This window comes from Macrobrachium nipponense, chromosome 35 (assembly GCF_015104395.2).
Source record: "Macrobrachium nipponense isolate FS-2020 chromosome 35, ASM1510439v2, whole genome shotgun sequence".
Taxonomy (NCBI): Eukaryota; Metazoa; Arthropoda; class Malacostraca; order Decapoda; family Palaemonidae; genus Macrobrachium; species Macrobrachium nipponense.
The window spans coordinates 61,693,919-61,714,376 of record NC_061096.1 but is presented as its reverse complement, the minus strand read 5'-3'; the positions used below and the strand labels follow the sequence as shown (position 1 = coordinate 61,714,376).

Genomic DNA, 20,458 nt, shown 5'->3' with positions numbered 1-20,458 from the left:
ACTGCCAGCTTATCCCCATTCTTCAGACGAAAGGGAAGACGGTAATCTATTCCTGTCAACATCTCGATAGTCTGAACGTAGTCAGACTCAGAGCGGAGAGGTTATAGGTACCTTTCGAGTTAGAGTAGACACTCTCTCGGAAAAGTCCTTGGAAAGTGAACTAGGAAGGACGTGACCTCTGTGAATCCAGGATCCTGAAGGCCAACATGGTGCGATCAGCGTCATTGTCGCTCCCTGTGATGTCATAAATCATCTTATTACATTTCCTAAGCGTTTGAAAAAGGGGAAAAGAGACTAAACATCCATCCCCGTTCAATATCATAGGATGGCGTTTAATGGTACCGATCCCGGATCGAGAATAAGGGAAGAGCAAAGAAGAAGCCTCTTCATCCTCAACATAGCGAAGAGATGAATGAAAGGACGTCCCTAAAGTCTCCACAACTCTCAACATACTTCTAAAGAAAGATTCCACTCGGAAGTCAGTAGTTGCTGCCGTCGATCGAGACGATTCGTACGGACTTTTGCAATCCTGTAACGAACCTCTAGAGGATCGTTACATTCTAAGCCTGTTGTTATAATAGGCTTTTTCTCGTAAACTCGAACAGGGACCGAGAGAAGATACTTCTTAAGATATGAGAGAGCTGTGAATATCAGAGTTGATCTGGACCACTGGTTCCAAAACTCGTGTTTCGAGGACTGGAGGGACAACCGAATTGCTTCTACTTCTTTCAGATTAGATCCAGGACATCTGAAACTCTATCCAGATGTCCTGCACCTTCTTTCTATCACCTCAGGTGATACTTGACGCACTGAGAGATGTTCAGAATCATTCCTAGATCTTGAATAAAATTTCAGTTTCCTGTTAGGAAAAAAATGACAATGTCCAAAATTGCATTTTTCCTAACTATACAAACCTGAGGTCCTTTTACAATAGGAAGGTACTAGCGGCAGCTGGATAGGTCATAAGCTTTTCGAACAAGGGGTTCGGTAGTTAACTGCTTGTCCGACAGGCGCGCGCTGCGCGACTGGGAGGTAAACAAATCACTTTTGCTTTTGCCCAAGCAAAAACTGCAGATTGAGGGGTGGCATGAGGTGGGGCTATGTGTAAAAGGACCTCAGGTTTGCTATAGTTAGGAAAAATGCAATTTTGGACAAATTGTCATTTGTTCCGACACGGCATACAAACCTTCGGTCCCTTTTACAATAGGAAGACTCACTTCTTGGTGGGAGGAATCTGAGTCTTTTGTGAACAGACTGGTGTTCGCCCAAACCTTGGAAGTCTCCCTGGTCGTAAGAGCGAGGGAGGGACCAAGCCTCTGTCCGATTGATCGGGGTGTGCACCGCAGGATCAATGGTCAGACCTCTGGACCGAGTACTAAGAGAGAGGCAAGCGTATCTCTTCGTACCAGCAATGTAAGAACTTGTTCCTGTACAGGAGCAAAATATTAAAGTCATGGGTTTGACTCTTGTAGGCATCCACTTCCCCCCCCTTGTAGGAGGAAGTGGTGGATATTCTGCTCCTATCCCTAGTGAAAGGGATAGAATGGGGCTCTGTCATATAGCTCACCTGCATCTCGTCCTCATCCAGCGTAGTGACGACCGTGGCCCTCTGCCCACAGGTAGAGGAGGAGGAAAAGATGGGAAGAGGGAGCCAGTCACTCACTCACTCACACATCCATCCACACAGTCACACCAGACTCGATTTGCTGTTTTCAGCCTGCGAGGGTCTGGGTTAGCTACACAACTTGTTGAGCAGCCACCACGGGTCCCAAGGAAAAGGTATCCAAGGACCTGTGGGCAATATCCGAAGGTAGAAGGACGTAAAGGTAGTCTGGTTAGACCAGACCCCTGCCTTCAGGACCTGCGCCACGGAGAAGTTCTTACGAAAACGCCAACGAGGGGGGCCAATACCTTCTGACTTCGTGAGCTCTCGGACGGGACGTACGGATGTCGTCACTACCATCAGCCTCATACGCCCTCCTGATGACCTCACGCAGCCAGAATGAAAGAGTGTTCTTGGATACTTCTTTCTTGGTTCACCCCGTGCTAACGAAGAGGCGTCGACACTCAGGCCTGAGGTGTCGAGTTTTTCTTCAGATAGCGCCGTAGCGCCCTCACAGGACAAAGCAGCATCTCATCGCATCATTATCGGTGAAGTCCATTAGGGAGGGAATCGTGAAAGGACTCGAACCTGGTCGTTCAGGGACCGACGGTTTCTGAGTCTTCGCAACGAAGTTCTGGGACGAAATCGAGCGTCACTGATCCCCATCCCCTGGAGTGTCGTACATCATAGGAAAGACCATGAAGTTCCCCTACTCTCTTCGCCGATGCCAGGGCCAGCCAGAAGAGGGTCTTGAGGGTCAGATCCCTGTCTGACGACTCTCGGAGTGGCTCGAACGGCGTTCGAGTCAAACTCCTAAGGACGAGAGGGTCACATCCCACGCAGGGGGCCTGAGTTCCCTAGGTGGGCAAGACCTTTCGAAGCTCCTCATAAGCAAGGAGATCTCGAACGAGTTCGAGATGTCCAATCCCCTCAGTTTCAGGACGAGAGCCAGGGCGGCTCTGTATCCTTTGACTGTGGGGACTGAGAGGAGCTTCTCTCTGGCGAAGAAAAACAAAAACGAGGAAATCCGCTACCTGCTGAAGAGTGGCTCTGAAGAGGAGATAGACCCCGTCTACGACACCAACCACAGAGAGCGGCCCACTTCCCTGGTACACAAGCTGCAGAGGACTGACGGACGTTTCCAGCCGATCTCTGTTGCTGCGCTACGAGAAAAGCCTCTCGTTCGCAAGAGATGGTGGATAACAGCCAGCCGTGAAGACGTAGGGACTGGACTGCTCGGTGGTACCGCTCGACGTGTGGCTGGGCGAGAAGGTTGTGCCAAGGGGGAATCTCTCTCGGTTCTCCTGCGGAGAAGAGCCAGCAGGTCCGGATACCAAATGGCCTGTGGCCATTTGGGAGCCACCAGGATCATCCTGAGATTCGGGGTGACCAGTGCTCGACCGATCACCTTGCGAATCAGGCTGAACTGGGGGACAGGCATAGACGAAGAGGTGTCCACGGGTGTTGAAGAGCGTCCTCTGCAGCTGCCCATGGGTCCCGGCCGGCCGAGAAGAACACCTGGAGCTTCCTGTTGTGCCGGGTGGCGAACAGATCCACGACTGGTCGCCCCCACAGGTCGAAGAGCTTTCCGCCACGTCCCTGGTGTAGAGACCACTCGGTCCCTATCACCTGATCCCGACGGCTGAGCGTGTCTGCTACTACATTCCTCTTCCCTGGAATGTAGGCGTGCCGACAGCTTTATTGAGTGTGCCTCGGCCCACTCGTGCACCTGCCGAGTCAACTGGTACAACGGAGAGACACTAGGCCCCCCCTGTTTGTTGACGTAGGCCACTACCGTGGTGTTGTTGCACATTTCAACACCACTGAGTGTCCCATCAAGCGGTCCTGGAACTCTTGGAGAGCGAGGAACGCTGCCTTGAGTTTCCAGTACATTGATGTGAAGGTGCTTGTCGTTCTCGTCCCACACTCCTGAAGTCAGCAACTCCTCCAGGTGTGCGCCCCATCCCTCGGTCGATGCGTCTGAGAACAGCTGCATGTCCAGGGGGGGGGAGTGCGCAGAGGCACTCCTCTTAAGAGGTTCCTGTCGTCCAGCCCACAGGCTAGTCCTGCCTCACCTCCGGTGTCCAGTGAGGCACTGGAAAGCTTGGGGGATCCGTCGCCTGTGACCAAACTCTCCTTTAGTCTCCACTGAAGAGACCGCAGGTGAAGACGCCCGTGAGGGACTAACTTCTCGAGTGACGACAGGTGTCGATCACACTTGCCATCGCTGAGCTACCTGTTCCTGCCGAGACAGGAACTGGTTGGCTGCCTCCCTGAATCTGCTGATCCGCGAGTCTGCGGGGAAGACTCGCCCTGCTACCGTGTCGATCAGCATACCCAGTACTTCATCCTCCTGCTTGGGCTCGAGATCGGACTTTTCGAAGTTCACAACGATCCCCAGATCGCGACAGAACTCGAGCAGTCGATCCCTGTCCTGTAGCAACCGCTCGCCAGGACTAACCAATCGTCGAGATACCTCATCAGACGTATCCCGTGCGAATGGGCCCAAGCAGACACCAGAGTGAACACTCGCGTGAACACCTGTGGGGCGGTTGAGAGACCGAAGCAAAGTGCCCTGAACTGGTACACCGTCCCGTCGAGGATGAAGCGGAGGTACTTTCTGGAGGACTGATGAATGGGTATTTGGAAATACGCATCCCTTCAAGTCCACTGAAAGCATGAAATCGTTCTCCCTGATGGGAGTCGAGCCAACTGAACGTGCCGTCTCCATCGTGAACCGGGTCTGGCGAACAAACCGGTTCAGAGGAGAGAGATCTATCACCGGGCGCCAGCCTCCCGTAGACTTTTCCACCAGGAAGAGTCGACTGTAAAAGCCCGGTGACTGATCCGTGACGATTTCTACAGCTCTCTTGCTCAGCATGGTCTTGATCTCCTGTCTCAATGCTACGTCCTTCGATGACCCTGGAACGTACGACTGCTGTTGGACGGGCGGGTTGGAGGTGAGGGGTGGCCGAGATTCGAAGGGTAATAGATATCCCTCCCGAAGGACATCTACAATCCAGGTCTCGGCGCCGTAGCGCTGCCAAGTTGCCAATGGCTGGCCAGCACCCCCCCACTTCCGGCAGCAGGTGAGGGGGAACGCCGTCCCTAGCGTTTTCCCCCCTTTCTTCGACTTCTTCCCAGAGCCTCCACGGGGAGGAGGGGGCTGGGAGGAGGGCTGGTTACGGCTCCCTTTGTAGAAGTCGAAGAAGACAGAGTCTCTTTCCCCGGGGCTTCGACGCAGCTACCGTCTTAGCCACCGAGGAAGCGCTAGCCGAGCTCTTAGACTTGGCCGCAGTCCGAGGCTGCCCAGAAGCCTTCGAGACTGCCTGGTGAACCAGACTGTCACTGTCGTCAGTGCGCCGTCTGTCCACCGCAGCGTCCACCATCTCTCCTGGGAAGAGAGACGTGGAACTCCGTAAAGGTCCGTTGCGAAGTCCCAACGCCGCTTCACGCCCGGCCCCGCCCTGGAAACCCGAAGTAAGGACAGCGTCCCAATACGTCGGAGAACCAGGTTGGCCCACAGGTTCAAGGCACCGTCTGGTGGGCAAGGAAGGAGATGGCTCTTCCCCCAGACTGGCAAAGTCTCCTAAAGGCCGAGTCATCTTCGGGAGAAATTCCCGCCCCGGAGTTGGCTGCGACCTTAGATACTGTGAGGGACCACAGATCTAACCAGGAGACCGGCCTGGAAAGCTGCCATGGCAGTAGATTCCAGCCGAGTTGCCCTCTTGCTGCGAGAACCATAGGTTCTCGGACAGGAGCTGCTGCAGAGACACACCCGGAGTCAGCCTGGCTAACTCCGGTTCACCTGTTTGGGCGGCATCGGGGTCCTCGATGGCACGTAAAAAAAAATAAAAACGCCGCTGTCCGCAGCAGAGAGGTGGAAGCAGCTTGCTCGACCTGCCAGACTTGAGAGAACCGTCTTGCCCGGCAGACAAGCGATTCTACCTGGTCCAGCACTGAGTCGGCAAGCTCGGAACGCGGCAAACCCACCGTCGGTCTGGGTTCCCTCTTTCGGGCCCCAGAACGACTCGAGCCGGGACGTGGGCTCGGATGGTGGGAGCGGCGATCCTTCCGCGAGGTCGTTGTGCTGACGAATCAGCGCAATAACCTCGGCAAAGTTCCTCTGGATCTCAGGAGTGACTGCGTCCTGCGGAGTCGGACCATCCAGTCCCTCAAACAGGAGCATCTCCCGAGACCCTCCTCCCTCGAGGGGAGGAACAGCGACAGACCCCTCTCGGTCTCCTCCAACCACTTGTGCATACGACCTGGCTGGTCCGAGAACCGTGCTAGTACGTAGGACGACGTGGTGGGATCCTGAGGGGCGCACCCCTCACGATCACTCCCTCAATACCTCGCCCCTCCCGGTGTAACCCGAGGAGGTTGAAGGTATGGGAGAGGCAGACCTGACGCTCCCTCCTCGCTCGCTGGCAGAACCAGTGGGCTTGGAAAGAACTGCAGGCGATCGTCGAACCCAACCCGGCCTCGGTGGCGATCGAGCTGCAGGCCTAGTCGAGCCGTCTCGCTGTGGAGAACGGCTGGACCGAGAACAGCGGCCCCGGTCTCATGTGTCAGAGGAGCTGGTGCTGGTTGCCATACCCGATCGCTCTCTGTGAGAGTGACGGTCAGGCGACAGGCGAGCTCCACTGTCACGGTGAGACCGGTGCGTATCCTCACGGCGCGTCACGTCGATGGTACCAGCCGTGGCTGGCGCCGGCGAACGGGGGGACCTCTTCCCAGCCTCAGCCCAGTGGCCGGTCATGGACCGTCACCGTCCGCCCGGGTAGCCAGCTGCTCGCCGCGAGAGCGAGAGCTGGTCTGGTGATAGTCGCGTGAGCGGCTGTCACCAGTCTTCCGCTCCGTGCCGTGAACCTGACGCTGAGCTGGCTCAGAGGTCTGGTTCCTAGCTGCACGGTCGCTGGTAGGCGACCGTACACTCGGTACCTCTCGCGAACGAGAGGCCGAGACGGATCCTGCTGCCGTGGTCGAACCACTAACAGCAGGTGAGGAAGTGCCGGTATAGCCGGCACTCCTCTGGTCCCCGTAGTCTTCTTCCTTGCGGAAGAAGAGACGGGTCCTGCCCCCAAAGGAGCAGGGTGACCAGCGGAAGAACCCCCCGTCTCACCAGAGGCGAGAGAGACGGGCCCTTAGAAGTTCCCGAAGGAGACTTCTTAGGGGGGGGGGGAGGCGACCTTCTTCTTCTTAGGCGGGGGAGCCTTAGAAGAAGAAGGGGAAGAGGCGGCAGACGACGACGACGACGAAGAAGACGATGAAGACGACGACGACACCTTCCTCCTCTTCTTCTTCTTCCTCGTCAACCTCCTCAGGACCGATGTCAGATCTGTCATCCAGAGCGGAGCCGGGGCTGCTTTTGCCGAAGCAACAGGGCCCGCCGGACGCACCTGTCGAACAGATCAGCATCGGGAGCAGCGGAGCCAGGAACAGGAACAACGTCAGCAGGTGCAGGCATCACAGGAACAGCAGTGAGACGGCAGGAGCAGGTACAGGAACGGCAGCAGTGGTCGGCAACGTCACGTCCGTGAACAGCGGCTGGGCAGGTACGGCAGGTACGGCAGGCTGTACAGGCGGTCCAGATGGACGGACCAGCGGCACAGACATCCTTGGTACTGGTGGTGGGAGGTCCAGGGGCGAGCTCTTCGGGCACACGAAGTCCGGTCGCGGCAGCACGGCAAACCCAGGCGGCGGCATCACACTCCCCCGTGGTACGGCGACTGGCCCCTGCACCGATGTAGTTGGTGTGAGAGACCGAGTGCGGGGGTGTACACCAGGTGAGGAGGTGAAGCATAGCCAGGCGTTGTAAGGATCGTGGTGGTGGTCGTAACCGTAGCATGCGTGACCGCCACAGAGCCAGCGAGATGGTAGAGCAGCCCCTGGACACTCGGCACGCCCTGCAGCCCCAACGATGCCCACACCTGTCCGAGGTCGTCCTTCGCGGCAACCGCACCTGAGGAAGCAAAAGTCGGGTGATTAGCAGGATCCTCTACCCGCTCGCGCGAAAGACGAACGGATAGAGGACCCAGAGTACAACTCGACATCGGGGTATCTAGCGCCCTCCTCCACACTCGACAGGTCGGGTGAGGAAAAGGACCTAGAACCCCCACCCCCCGAAGGGGAAGGCGCCAAACGTGGGAGCTGAGCGGGCGGCAGGAAAGAAGACGAAGTGTCCGTAACCAAAGGAGTCGCGGGAGAGCTTTCCGACGACTCCTTTGCAGGCCTTCGCTTCTTCCTGCCCTCGTACAAAGTCCACTGCGCCTCCGACCAATTAGAACATACTTCACAGGGCTCGGCTCGGCTCGGGTGCATTCGCGCCCCCCGACCACGAGCGCTTACAAAATATGTGGATCAATTTCCGGGAATGAGGCGAACTTTCCGCATTTACGCCCTCCCTCGGTACCCGGGCATAGTCTCCGTGGGGTAGCGAGGCGTGGAGATTCCATTAACTTGATCAATTCAAAATTGAAGAAATAAGATAGGAAATGATTGTACTTACAAATGTTCACACACAAACACAACCAAATACTCATGAAAGCAAACGACGAGAAGCGGGCAGAGAGCGTCGAACACACACGTCCACCATCGCTGTGAGGCCGAAAGCAAAAGTGGTTTGTTTACCTCCCAGTCGCGCGCGCGCGCCTGTCGGACAAGCATTAACTACCGAACCCCTTGTTCGAAAGCTTACGACCTATCCAGCTGCCGCTAGTACCTTCCTATTGTAAAAGGACGCAAGGTTTGTAAGCCGTGTCGGTAACAACTGTAGAAGGTCTGAATTGCAGTCTATTCAGGGAAACAAACTTCTTCAGGAAGGAAATGGTCCCCAGCAAGCTCCACTTCCCTAATAAGGCTGCGCTTTGCCTAAGCAGGAGAGCATATAATAGTGCAATGTTGCGGTAGACTCGTAGTCCCTATACGTGCGGTAACGAGCACCGAAAGGATTAAATTAGATATCTCTGTTGAACATAGTAAGCAAAACGAATGCAATGTTTATTCATTCATGTAAGAAAACCCTTCAATCTTAGGCTAAAGTCCGTGATTGTAGGGCAGAGAATACAGGTTAGTCAGTCAATCCCGCAGGAGAGAGAGACGTACCCTACCGCGCATGACAGCGAATGAGCTGGGACTGGCTCGGTTGGACTGGAGCAGACAGTGACAGCAGGAGCTTACATTCGTCGTCTCTTACCGTTATGCGTGGGTTGCCAGCTACTCTATTCTACGAAGAAATAGGTCCGTTATTTTTGAGCAGAAAGAGACTCTCAAGCTGGTATATTAAAGTGAAACAAAAGGCGCTAAATATATAAGTGCGTTTGTGTCGTCATAACACTATCATACAACGGTAAAAGAAAAATCGGAAACTCCTGGTAGGCTGCAGGGAGTAACGATTAAATGCCCTTAAAATAAAAGACAATAGACCTCTCGGTTGTCATCCAAAGAGGTAACTACAGCAAGCGTATATGACCTGAACCAACCAGTAGTAAAATAACGCAAGGCAAAATATGAAATTGTTATGATACAATAAAAGTTTGTTCATACTTACCTGGCAGACATATCTATAGCTGAATTCGGAAACACAGCTACATACATATCTGACAGGCAAGTTTATTGAACAAATCTTAAGAGAATCGAAGCGGATAGCTCAAGCTTATTCTTATGTTTATGTTGGACATAAGCGTTCATTGACGTAGTCTACAAGTCTATTACTTGTACGAGTCTGCGATTGATGATGAGGGCTCTTCCGAATCTTGTCAAAAAGAGCTTATCCGCTTATGCAATATCAAAGTTATTGAGATGTTTGTCAATGAAAACTAACCCATTTACGGACAAAGAGATATTTTGTCAATGAGGGGATACCCACTTACTTGAACAAAACGATAGTATATTGTCAATGGGGGAAAGTCACTGAATTGACAAAACGTAATCCAGGAAGTCGAGCATATTATTTTTCCCATTCCCGTATCAATCGAGGAAGGGGCAAGAATCCTGATAAGAGACTGGGCTTTCGGCAGGTAGGACCCCGATGTTCAACTTCGGCAGCGTAGTCCCGAACTTGGGAACTAACAAAATCTATCATCTGAAAAAGAAGCCCTTTCAGATGGACTAAAAAGCAATGCAACTTAAATTTAAATATTGGCAGTATGGCAAAGGAAGTCCTGTCTTGCGCTTTCCTGAAGAGCGTCCTCTTGATGAGTGCTTTTGCAAGAATCCTACCAAACGTAGTCGAGCGTCATGACGTGCAGGACGTCGAGCTTTTACATAACCCGTAAACTGCTTATCACAAAGTCTCAGAGAAAAATTAGACTGCACGAAGCAGTCTCAGGAGAAGGGTTGATCATGTAAGAATACGAGGGGCGTACGGGAACGCCTTCTTATTCTCACAGAACAAAGCATCGACGTCAGCGCTCAAAAGATCCTGCTACTACGACTTCTTTTTCGTATTTCTCGGTGGAAAGATGTACACATGTTCAGGCAACGTTCGCCTTATTACTTCTCACTGAAACGCGTGACGAGAGAGAGAGAAATGTGAAGCGTCCTCCTCTATAAAGCTTCTATTTAGAGGGCGCGAGTCCTTCCAAAAGCTCCAACCCCTGCGCGGGGAGGACGCTTCGGAGGACGAGAAGCAATCCTTCAGGATTCGTGCACATGCACGCACTTTGGCAGCCTGGGAGTATCTTCAGGTCTGCCGAAGGCACGTCAGATCGGTGGGGGTTCCTCGTAACCCTCCTTCGGCTTCGACATGCTCTCTCCCTGTTCCTGGGAGTCAAGCAGAGGTCCCGGCCTAGAGGCGAAATAAGGCCGATCTGACGCACCCTCCATTACACAAGGGGCACTGTCACTGCACTTAGCCACTTCACTTTTGCTCTCTAAAGCAAGCACTTTCAATTCTAAGTTACGAATCGAGAGAGTATCAGAGAAAGGGCAATACCCTCTCCAGACACTGTTTTAGGGCCCGAAGGCAACACTACAGGGTGTATCATTTACAGAAGTAGCACTCTTCACAACAATGAAGGAGAGCGAGCACCTCTCGCAGACATATTCATAGCCCGTAGGCCATACTACAGGGTTAGGCAAAAAGAAGTCTACAGGTAAATTAGCAGGTTCACTACCCTGACTTTTGTTTTGTTACTGATCAATTGCGTACATACGAATCATACTTCTTTATTACGGAATTAGACAAAGTCTCCACAAAGAAGCAAGACCCAAACCCATCGTGCATACTAAGGGCGGATCTACCGAAGCTTTCGGTAGCCACATCTTATCTTTGCAGACAACACCCTCTGAAACTAGCCTAACTAGATTCAGATATCTTATGCAAAAATGAATCAAATTCAAATCAATTTAAGATAGCGTATGCCTAGCCACAAATCCAAGTAAATAAAATCAAAAGACAATCAGGATACTTAGCGGGCAATGAAGTTTCCAAAATCCTAAGACGGAGGTACTGAAAAACAGGTGTTTCCAGTACCGGCGACAGAAAAATTATGAATAGAAAACGGGAATGGTTCCTGATACCCCCGACCTCCCAGCGGCGGGAATGGGTACTAGCCACCTGGCCGACCACTGCGTGTGCCGGAGGTTTTTAAAATTCTGTTGGACTTCAGAAAATACAGCTATATACAGGCAGTCCTCGGGTTACGACGGGGGTTCCGTTCTTGAGACGCGTTGTAAGCCGAAAATCGTCATAAGCTGGAACATCGTCAAAAATGCCAAGAAAACCTTACTTTTGATGCTTTGGGTGCATTAACAACTATGTAACTGCATTCTTATTGCATTTTTCATAAAACAAAAAAAACTTCAAATATTGATTATTTTGTATTTTTTGGATCATATTTCATCTGCCAGATCAGCATTGTAGGTGTCGTAACCCTGGAAATAATGTCTGATGAATATAATTGAGAAGCGCCTATAACTCGGAACGTCGTAAGTTGAACCCGTCGTAACCTGGGGACTGCCTGTATATATCTGACAGGTAAGGTTTCATGAACAAACTTACTTTTTAATTTTAATGCTTTGGGTGCATTGAAAACTATGTAACTGCATTCTATGCATTTTTTCATTAAAAAAAAAACTTCAAATATTGATTATTTTGCATTTTTGGTGTCATATTTCATCTGCCAGATGAGCGTTGTAGGCGTCGTAACCCTGGAAATAATGTCTGATGAATATAATTGAGAAGCGTCGTAAGCCGAGACCGTCGTAACCTGGGACTACCGTACATTGTTATATAACCATGGCCTCAAACAGCAACTATTCCACACACACACACAGAATGATTTTAGTTCACTAAATGGTATTCTGTACTGCATTTTAGTGACTGTAAAGTTTCTTTTTAGGTTTTTAAACAAAATCAATCTGAACATCTTGAATCGTAAAGAAGAAAATATCTTCGAAACGTTTAAAAGAACAGTTACACACATGCAACTTTAAGGTCACATTCCTTCCATCCTTCCCCTATCCTAATTAACTTTTCTCACATTTATGGAATGAGATTTATTAGCATTTATTTATAGCATAAAAAGTAATTCTGGTGCCAAGGTATCATGTTTTTTGAATTAATGTAAAAATTCAGCAAAAACCTTTGCTACTGATCCATGGCATTCCTCATCACACTTACACAAGACATTCTGTAATGGGGATGAGCAAAGACTAGTACAAAGCTAGGAATAGTTCCACGGTAGTAAAATATTTTCATCGTATGATGCATGTATGGATTAGAGTAGGTATATTATTGTTAGTCAATGGGTAAAAGTAAAACTATACCATAAAGGGTTTCATTTTATTTTTGAATTTCACGAAATTCAAAAATAAAAAACGCACTAATATTTCCAATCTTTGCCAGAGCAACTGATAAATCACCACAATTAAAATAAGTCATTCAATCAGAAAAACTGAAGCTAAACACTAATAAATAAGACATACCTGAGATGTAAGTTTGGGACTGCTCTTCTTGGTAGCAGTCTTAATACCCTGCTGTGTTATAAATGTCTTGAGGACACCTGTGTCTGTGTTCTGGGGGTAGCCAAAATCAAGAATCTCTGAAAAGTTAAGAGAATGTAACTAAATTAGTCATAGACCAATGATTAATCACTAATTGTTAGAATACCGATGTATAGTTATTCCCCAGATCAATGTTAAAACAACTGAATGGTACAATACTTCAGAACAGAATGCCGATATTCTATTGAAGTACAAGATTTATATAAAATCTAACTTGAAAAATTACTATACAGTATCAAAACTCAACATTGTAAATTTCTGATACTGAAATTTGTCTTCACATAGCCAATGCACAGTACATTTTAAATAACAATTAACATATTATAGGATGCAAACAATCTACTAAGGCTAAACATTTTAGCAAGCACTTTTATACCAAATCTTTGTTCCCTTACCATCAAGCAGTTCATAAATAAGAACAAAATTATTCTTGACGTTTTCCTCAGAAATTTTTCCGAAGTAGCTGCTCATCACCTGCAGTGAAAATAATAAAATCAAACTATTTAACAAATGGGTCACTGTAACATGAAATTTTATACAAAGAATGTGTCAGAATCGGTCATGCAATTTCAAGTCAGGTCAATTTCACTTTGTAAATAAATCTCAAGTCAACTCTGCAACTAACTGTACTTTTTCTTACCTCCAGCATCTTGATGAGGAACTCAAACACCTGTGAAGCATTGACATTTTGCTTGGTGACAGCTGCAACCCAGATGTTAGCTCGCTGTTGAAATAAAAAAACCAGTTATAATTCTTTTAGTTCTCACATACATTACTATCTACAATACAAAATGTATATTATGTCAGGAAGATTTAACTACATTTTTATTTGGTAATGTATAGTTAAATTAACTCTCCCACAAAGAACAAAAGTGCAACTTGTTTGCTCATCCTACAAGTTTCATAATATCATTCTACTTCAAAGAAATTTTTCAACAACCATCATGAAAGCAATGTCTATAACAAATGAAAACATTATTACACATGAATCATGGTGATGAGAGGTAAAATGACAAATGTTATACATCTACTCTGCATACCTGTAGAGTTCTCTGTGAAGAAGGTACTAAGTTAAAGAAAACAGTAAAGAAATACATGACCCACATCTGATTAATCTTCACAGAGCAATTTCAAACTCTTAATAAGGCCACAACATTTTCAGGATATATAACTCTTAATAAGGCCAAAACATTTTCAGGATATATAACTTAAGTCAACTCTACTTTATTCATAATACACTTTTTCAGCTAAAAGAATGAGGACCAGTAAGACAGAAATACAAGCAACTTACTCAAATGGATATAAAAAAAACTTGCTATTTCCAATTCTAACAGGAATTTTTAGAAGACAGTATTGTCAAGTGAAGTTACAACCTTCGATAACCAGCATGTCATTTATTTTGTTAAATGGTAGGATAGAATGCTATTAAGATTCTTCAACTTGTCAATGAATTCTTTGAATTGGCAGGTTACTATTCACAGAGAAGTCTTGAAAACAGGAACTCTACAGCCCATTCAATTTTTAATTTCACAACTTCATGTACATTTAATTTCACAATTTCATAACAAGATTTTAATTCTTTATTTAAAAGCTATTAGATTTTCTTCCCTCGTGATCACTCACAGTAAAAGGTGAAACAAGGACTCTACCTTAATGTGGAAAAAACTTGTACGAGCAATGTTGGTGACCGGTGAGCGGACTTGTTGACGAGCATGGATTACGTTAACACGGAATGCATCCACTGCATTTCGTCCAATGTCATCCCGATAGACACGGGATATGAGCACCTCACCTTTATGGTTATATATGAATAGACCACCTAACATCTTGGAGGTCCTGTAAAGAAAAAATTACATTTCTTTAATACCTTTTAAATGAAAACAGCAAAACATTTCTCAGACCATCAATAACGTTTCATCCTGTCAACACCCCTTTTTTTATTAGGCCCTTCTATTTGCCTTCACTTGGTCAATATAACAACCAAATACTCATTATTTTCTTGGGGGGGAAATAAAGGTTAAGCCCTTCTATGTCATAAGAGCTTTTTGAATGATTATGGGTTAATCTAAATAATAGTAGCTCGTCGGGTATTTCCTTGGAAATTGCAGTTTCCAATAATATTTTGGTATATACTACTTTAAAATCTGCCCCACTCACGTGAATGCCACGTTTAACCTACTACCAGCCTACATAAGAACTCAAATTGGTATAGGTTATCTAAGTATCTCTGTAGGCATATATCTGCCTTAAGATTTTAGCATGCCTGTTTTAATGAATATAAAGATTTAAGAAAAAAGCAAAAGATCTTCATTATAAAGAATTCATTTTGGAGGGGGTTTTGGGTATCTAGTACAGTGGGTCCCTATAGCGTAGCTACATACTAGGGTAAACAACCGAGTGGACTAGCCAACTCACCGACCACTGCGGTTTTGGCCACCCTCCGAAAAAGTACTTTAACACGTCCTGACACCGGAGATGGTCATCAGTCATGAGTTGTTGGTGGTGACAGCAAGAGCTCAAGACCTCAACTCTCCTCTCAAAGTAAGTATTTTCTCCAAAGTTAGAAATTAAGGCCATATTTTAAGATTTAAACAGAGGGTAATGAAAAGTGTGGCAACGCAGTGCACACTACCCCAAAACCAAAAAGCTTTCGAAAATTTTTACGTACAACTCCAACTATTTTGAAGATTGACGCCATCTCGATGTTTGCGGAGTTGCTTGTGTTAACGAACTTCCCATTTCCTGCTAAATCTGCAAACCACTTGTACCCGTAGACGCTGGGGCACTTTTATCACAACAATCGTAAACCCAACCTCTAACCAGTAGTACTTATTCGTACTTATCGAAGGGGACTGCGGCATTCTTTGCGGCGTTTTGCGCTCTTCAATTGTTTATCAGTGTTGTCAATTGGTATGTGTTTACCCTATTTGTAGTATAAATACACATTACAGCAATTCTATCATTACTGCATTACTATGACAACTAGAATTCATCATAACAGTTTTTAAATGCATTGGAGTATGTGTGACGCTCCACTAGATTGGCAACGATGAGTCTTTTTACAGTTGTCTACTCGTACTTCAGAAATATCTGTAATTTTTGGGGTTTAATTTGGTTGCAAAAAAGGAATAATAGACATGAATTAAATAAACATTGTAAAGTAAAGTTAAACTAAAACGTAATGAGTAAAGTAAACAATTAAGGGAATAAAGCATTGCACCTCATAAACATGTAGTCGTCTGCTGCACGTAACTGTGTTTGTGGAGTGAGTGCTTAGGAACCAGGAAGAGCAACGTGGTTCAAGTGCAATTTGGAGTGAATTAAGCCCAAAATGTGTATAATTACAATCAAATAAACACTGTGGAGTTTCAGTTGTGATGGCACTAAGGGTAGTGCACACTACCCCAAAACGCTTTCGAAATTTTTACGTACAACTCCAACTATTTTGAAGATTGACGCCATCTCGATGTTTGCGGAGTTGCTTGTGTTGACGAACTTCCCATTTCCTGTGCTAAATCTGCACACCACTTGTACCCGTAGACGCTGGGGCACTTTTATCACAACAATCGTAAACCCAACCTCTAACCAGTAGTACTTATTCGTACTTATCGAAGGGGACTGCGGCATTCTTTGCGGCGTTTTGCGCTCTTCAATTGTTTATCAGTGTTGTCAATTGGTATGTGTTTACCCTCCAAACTGGATATAAGACTTGCACAAAACCGGGGAAATAAGTTAAATTAGCTTATCTATTTGTAGTATAAATACACATTACAGCAATTCTATCATTACTGCATTACTATGACACAACTAGAATTCATCATAACAGTTTTTAAATGCATTGGCGTATGTGTGACGCTCCACTAGATTGGCAACGATGAGTCTTTTTACAGTTGTCTACTCGTACTTCAGAAATATCTGTAATTTTTGGGGTTTAATTTGGTTGCAAAAAAGGAATAATAGACATGAATTAAATAAACATTGTAAAGTAAAGTTAAACTAAAACGTAATGAGTAAAGTAAACAATTAAGGGAATAAAGCATTGCACCTCATAAACATGTAGTCGTCTGCTGCACGTAACTGTGTTTGTGGAGTGAGTGCTTAGGAACCAGGAAGAGCAACGTGGTTCAAGTGCAATTTGGAGTGAATTAAGCCCAAAATGTGTATAATTACAATCAAATAAACACTGTGGAGTTTCAGTTGTGATGGCACTAAGGGTAAAACCACCGATTACAAGGTAAATATGAATTCAGTTCAAACCATGACCCCGGGAATAAAAAGTTTCATACTTTCTCTAATATAGGCAACAAAATGTTGTTTTCTTGTGCTGATTACAACTGCGATCTTGAGTAAAATCAATAAACAATACATAAATATGCTAACATTGTTCAAATGAGTGCTGGGAAGGCTGGTGGATTGTCTGTGGTTAGAACGGCCAGCCACGCGATTGCCGCCATATTGGGTTTCTAAACTGCCTTGAAAACAAATTTTACGTAGAGCTCACATGCTTTTGTTAGTTTGTATGGGGCTGTCATATATCACATCATGTTGACGAAACTTCAGTCTTTTGAATGGCATGCCTAAAGTTGTAATTGTATTCTTGTTTCACCAATTAGGGTAAACAATCACAGACAATCCAACTCATCACACTAGCCAGGTCTTATTCACTTGATATTTAATTGGTGAAACAAGAATACAATTACAACTTTAAGCATACCATTCAAATGATTGAAGTTTCGTCAACATAATGTGATATATGACAGCCCCATACAAACTAAAATAAGCATGTGACGCTCTTCGTAAAATATGTTTTCAGGGCAGTTTTGAAATCCAATATGGTGGCAATCGTGAGGCTGGCCGGTCTAACCATGGACAATCCACCATCTTTCCCAGCCTTCCCAGCAACAATGTTAGCTTATATACTATGTAACGTTTATTGATTTTACTCAAGATTGCAGTTGTAATCAGCACAAGAAAAAAATATTTTGTTGCCTATATTAGTGAAAGTATGAAACTTTTTATTCCCGGGGTCATGGTTTGAACTGAATTCATTTTTACCTTGCAATCGGTGGTTTTATCCTTACTGCCGTCACAACTGAAACCCCACAGTGCTTATTTGATTGTAATTACACACATTTTGGTCTTCATTCACTCCACATTGCACTTGAACCACATTGCTGTTCCTGGTTCCTAAGTACTCACTCAACAAACACACTTACGAGCAGCAGACGACAACACTGACTATGGTGCAAAGCTTTATTCGCTTCAGTTGGTTTACTTTACTCATTATTTAGTTTTAACTTTACTTTCACAAAATAAAATTTTTGTTTAATCCATGTCTACTATCCATCTTTTGCAACGAAATCAACCCCAAAAAATTACAAATCTTTCGGATGTATACTTACGAGCAGATGACGCGAGGAAAAATGACTCGCCATTGCCAATCTAGTGGAGCATCACACATACACCGATGCATTTACAAACTGTTTCCATGAATTCTAGTTGTCATAGTAATGCAACAATGATAAAATTGCTGTAATGTGTATTTATACACTAATTCAACTTATTTCCCCGGTTTTGTTTAAGTCTCATACCCAGTTTGGAGGGTAAACACATACCAATAGACAACACTGATAAACAATTGAAGAGCACAAAACGCCGCAAAGAATGCTGTAGTCCCCTTCGATAAATATGGTTAGAGGTCAGGTGTATGATTGTTATGATGAAAGTGCCCCAGCGTCTATGGGTACAAGTGGTGTGCGGATTTAGCACAGGAAATGGGAAGTTTCTTGACACAAGCAACTCCGCAAACATTGACATGGCGTCAATCTTCTAAATATTCCGAGTTGTAAGTAAAAATTTCGAAAGTGTTTTGGTGGTGTGGGCACTGCGTTGGCCACCCTTTTCATTACCCTCTGTTTAACTCTTAAAATATGGCCTTAATTTCTAACTTTGGAGAAAATACTTACTTTGAGAGGAGAGTAGAGGTCTTTAACTCCTTCTCTCACCAACAACAACTCGTGACTGATGACCATCTCCGGTGTCAGGACGCGTTAAAAGTACTTTTTCGGAGGATGGCCTAGCTGTGGTAATGTCGGTGAGTTGGCCAGTCCACGCGGTGTTTTACCCTAAATATCGAGTGAATAAGGCCTGGCCAGCGCGGTGACGATGGATTGTCTGCGGTTGTTTACCCTCAGGATATCCTGTTAACATACTTCCATCGTCTGTGGTTGTTTACCCTTAGGATATCCTGTTACAGAAATTGACAAACCTAGAGGAGCATAGGGTTGGGAGGGACAAAATTAATCGGAGAGCAAACTAGAAAATAAGCTGCCTGAAAAATAAAAATCAATGGATACCCTAGGTAGTTCCTAACGTTATTTCTACATCACCGGGCAACCAAGATTAAGCCTGGATCCTACTATACTAGTAATATCCTCTTGAAGAAATTCACGTACACCATACTACTATTAAATCAAAGTAATCCTCACACAGACTATCCACTAAAAAAAATCCCATTGGCCTCGTAGGATGTACCACGAACTAGCCTATTTCCTCCGAGATGTCACAATCTCAGCTGGTCCAGGTCTGCCATGGCTTACGGTATATATGATGGACTTTCCCTCAGCAAATACAGCGAAAAAATAGCTTCATCTATGCTCTCGCGCACACTACATCATATTACTTCTAAAATATAACATTTCTACAAAACTAATATCTGTACAAACCCGTGAAAGTAGTGTCACAAGAGATACGTCACGCCGACAACATTCTTCGTACTCGAGGGGCGTTTCAGAGATCAATTGACGTCAGCGTCAGCCTAGGATCATAACATTCACACATGAATCCACCTAAACTTTCGTACGATGTTAGTTTAATCAATGTTGTCAGTTAAATTTTATTACATTCGACAGTTTTGTAAATTTATCACATAGGATGAATTACAAAGGAATTTTACCATTGTATAGATCATAAATATCTTCAAAAATTATTGCACGAAGGATTCGTCAGCAGCACCGCTAAGTGACCCTAAATAGGTCTCTTCCTGTAAACGGCAGTTCAAGCAGCCTGTACTGTAGAAAGGAAATTATAAGCACAGTGGCTTAATTTTTTGTCAATGCTTTAGAAAACTATAAAGCTAGAAAGTGACATCCGGCCATATCCTGTTAAAGGGCAGCGCTGATACGGATAGTAAACCTGGAGCCTGCACCAACATATATTTATTACGTGCATCACAACCCTTTAATCATTTGTTTTAAATTGTATAATAAAACTGTAATTTAAGGAAACAGAGTATTTTAAAGGCGAGTGAAATAAAAGTAAGGTCCCGGTGAAATAAGGACAAAATGTCTCCATCTCAAGCACCAAAAGCATATAATGAAATCATGATTCTCTCAAATAATCAAGAATCTTATGGTATTTCGATGGAGTAAACAATAATGAATGTGTTCCTAAAGTCCAAAGATTCAGCCACTGACAGTATTTTGCATAAACTTATGAGCATACTCTTTAAGCTATTAACAACAACACCTATTAACATCTCCACTCTCCCCCCCCCCTTTTTTTTTTTTGGTAAATACACATACATTAAACAATGAACTCTTTAACTTCTTGATTTCATCACGTTCTTGACACTGCAGTATTATTCAGGTGAAAAACCCTGCCGTTCGTAAGAGGATAGAACTTGAACTCACACACGATTATGTAGAAAACATGTTGCACACAACAATTCGACAGAATTAAATTTTTTCGCAAATTTCACTAAGGCCACTGGTTATCTGGCGTAACGTTTATTAGCAACAAGCTAAATAGTTTCCAGGCAAGGAGCTTATATGTGTGTCATCCGTT

General features: G+C 45.6%; 1 protein-coding gene across 1 annotated transcript; it reads right to left on the bottom strand.

Moving 5' to 3' along the window:
* Positions 1-12,168: 12,168 nt before the first annotated feature.
* Positions 12,169-19,449, bottom strand: LOC135208380 (AP-2 complex subunit mu-like). Its single transcript, XM_064240481.1, has 6 exons — positions 19,339-19,449; positions 14,263-14,449; positions 13,254-13,337; positions 13,009-13,087; positions 12,536-12,651; positions 12,169-12,240 (listed from the first exon to the last, which is right to left on the bottom strand). Exons 2-6 carry the CDS (start codon positions 14,437-14,439, stop codon positions 12,169-12,171), a joined length of 528 nt encoding a protein of 175 aa, XP_064096551.1. The 5' UTR covers positions 14,440-14,449; positions 19,339-19,449.
* Positions 19,450-20,458: the final 1,009 nt, after the last annotated feature.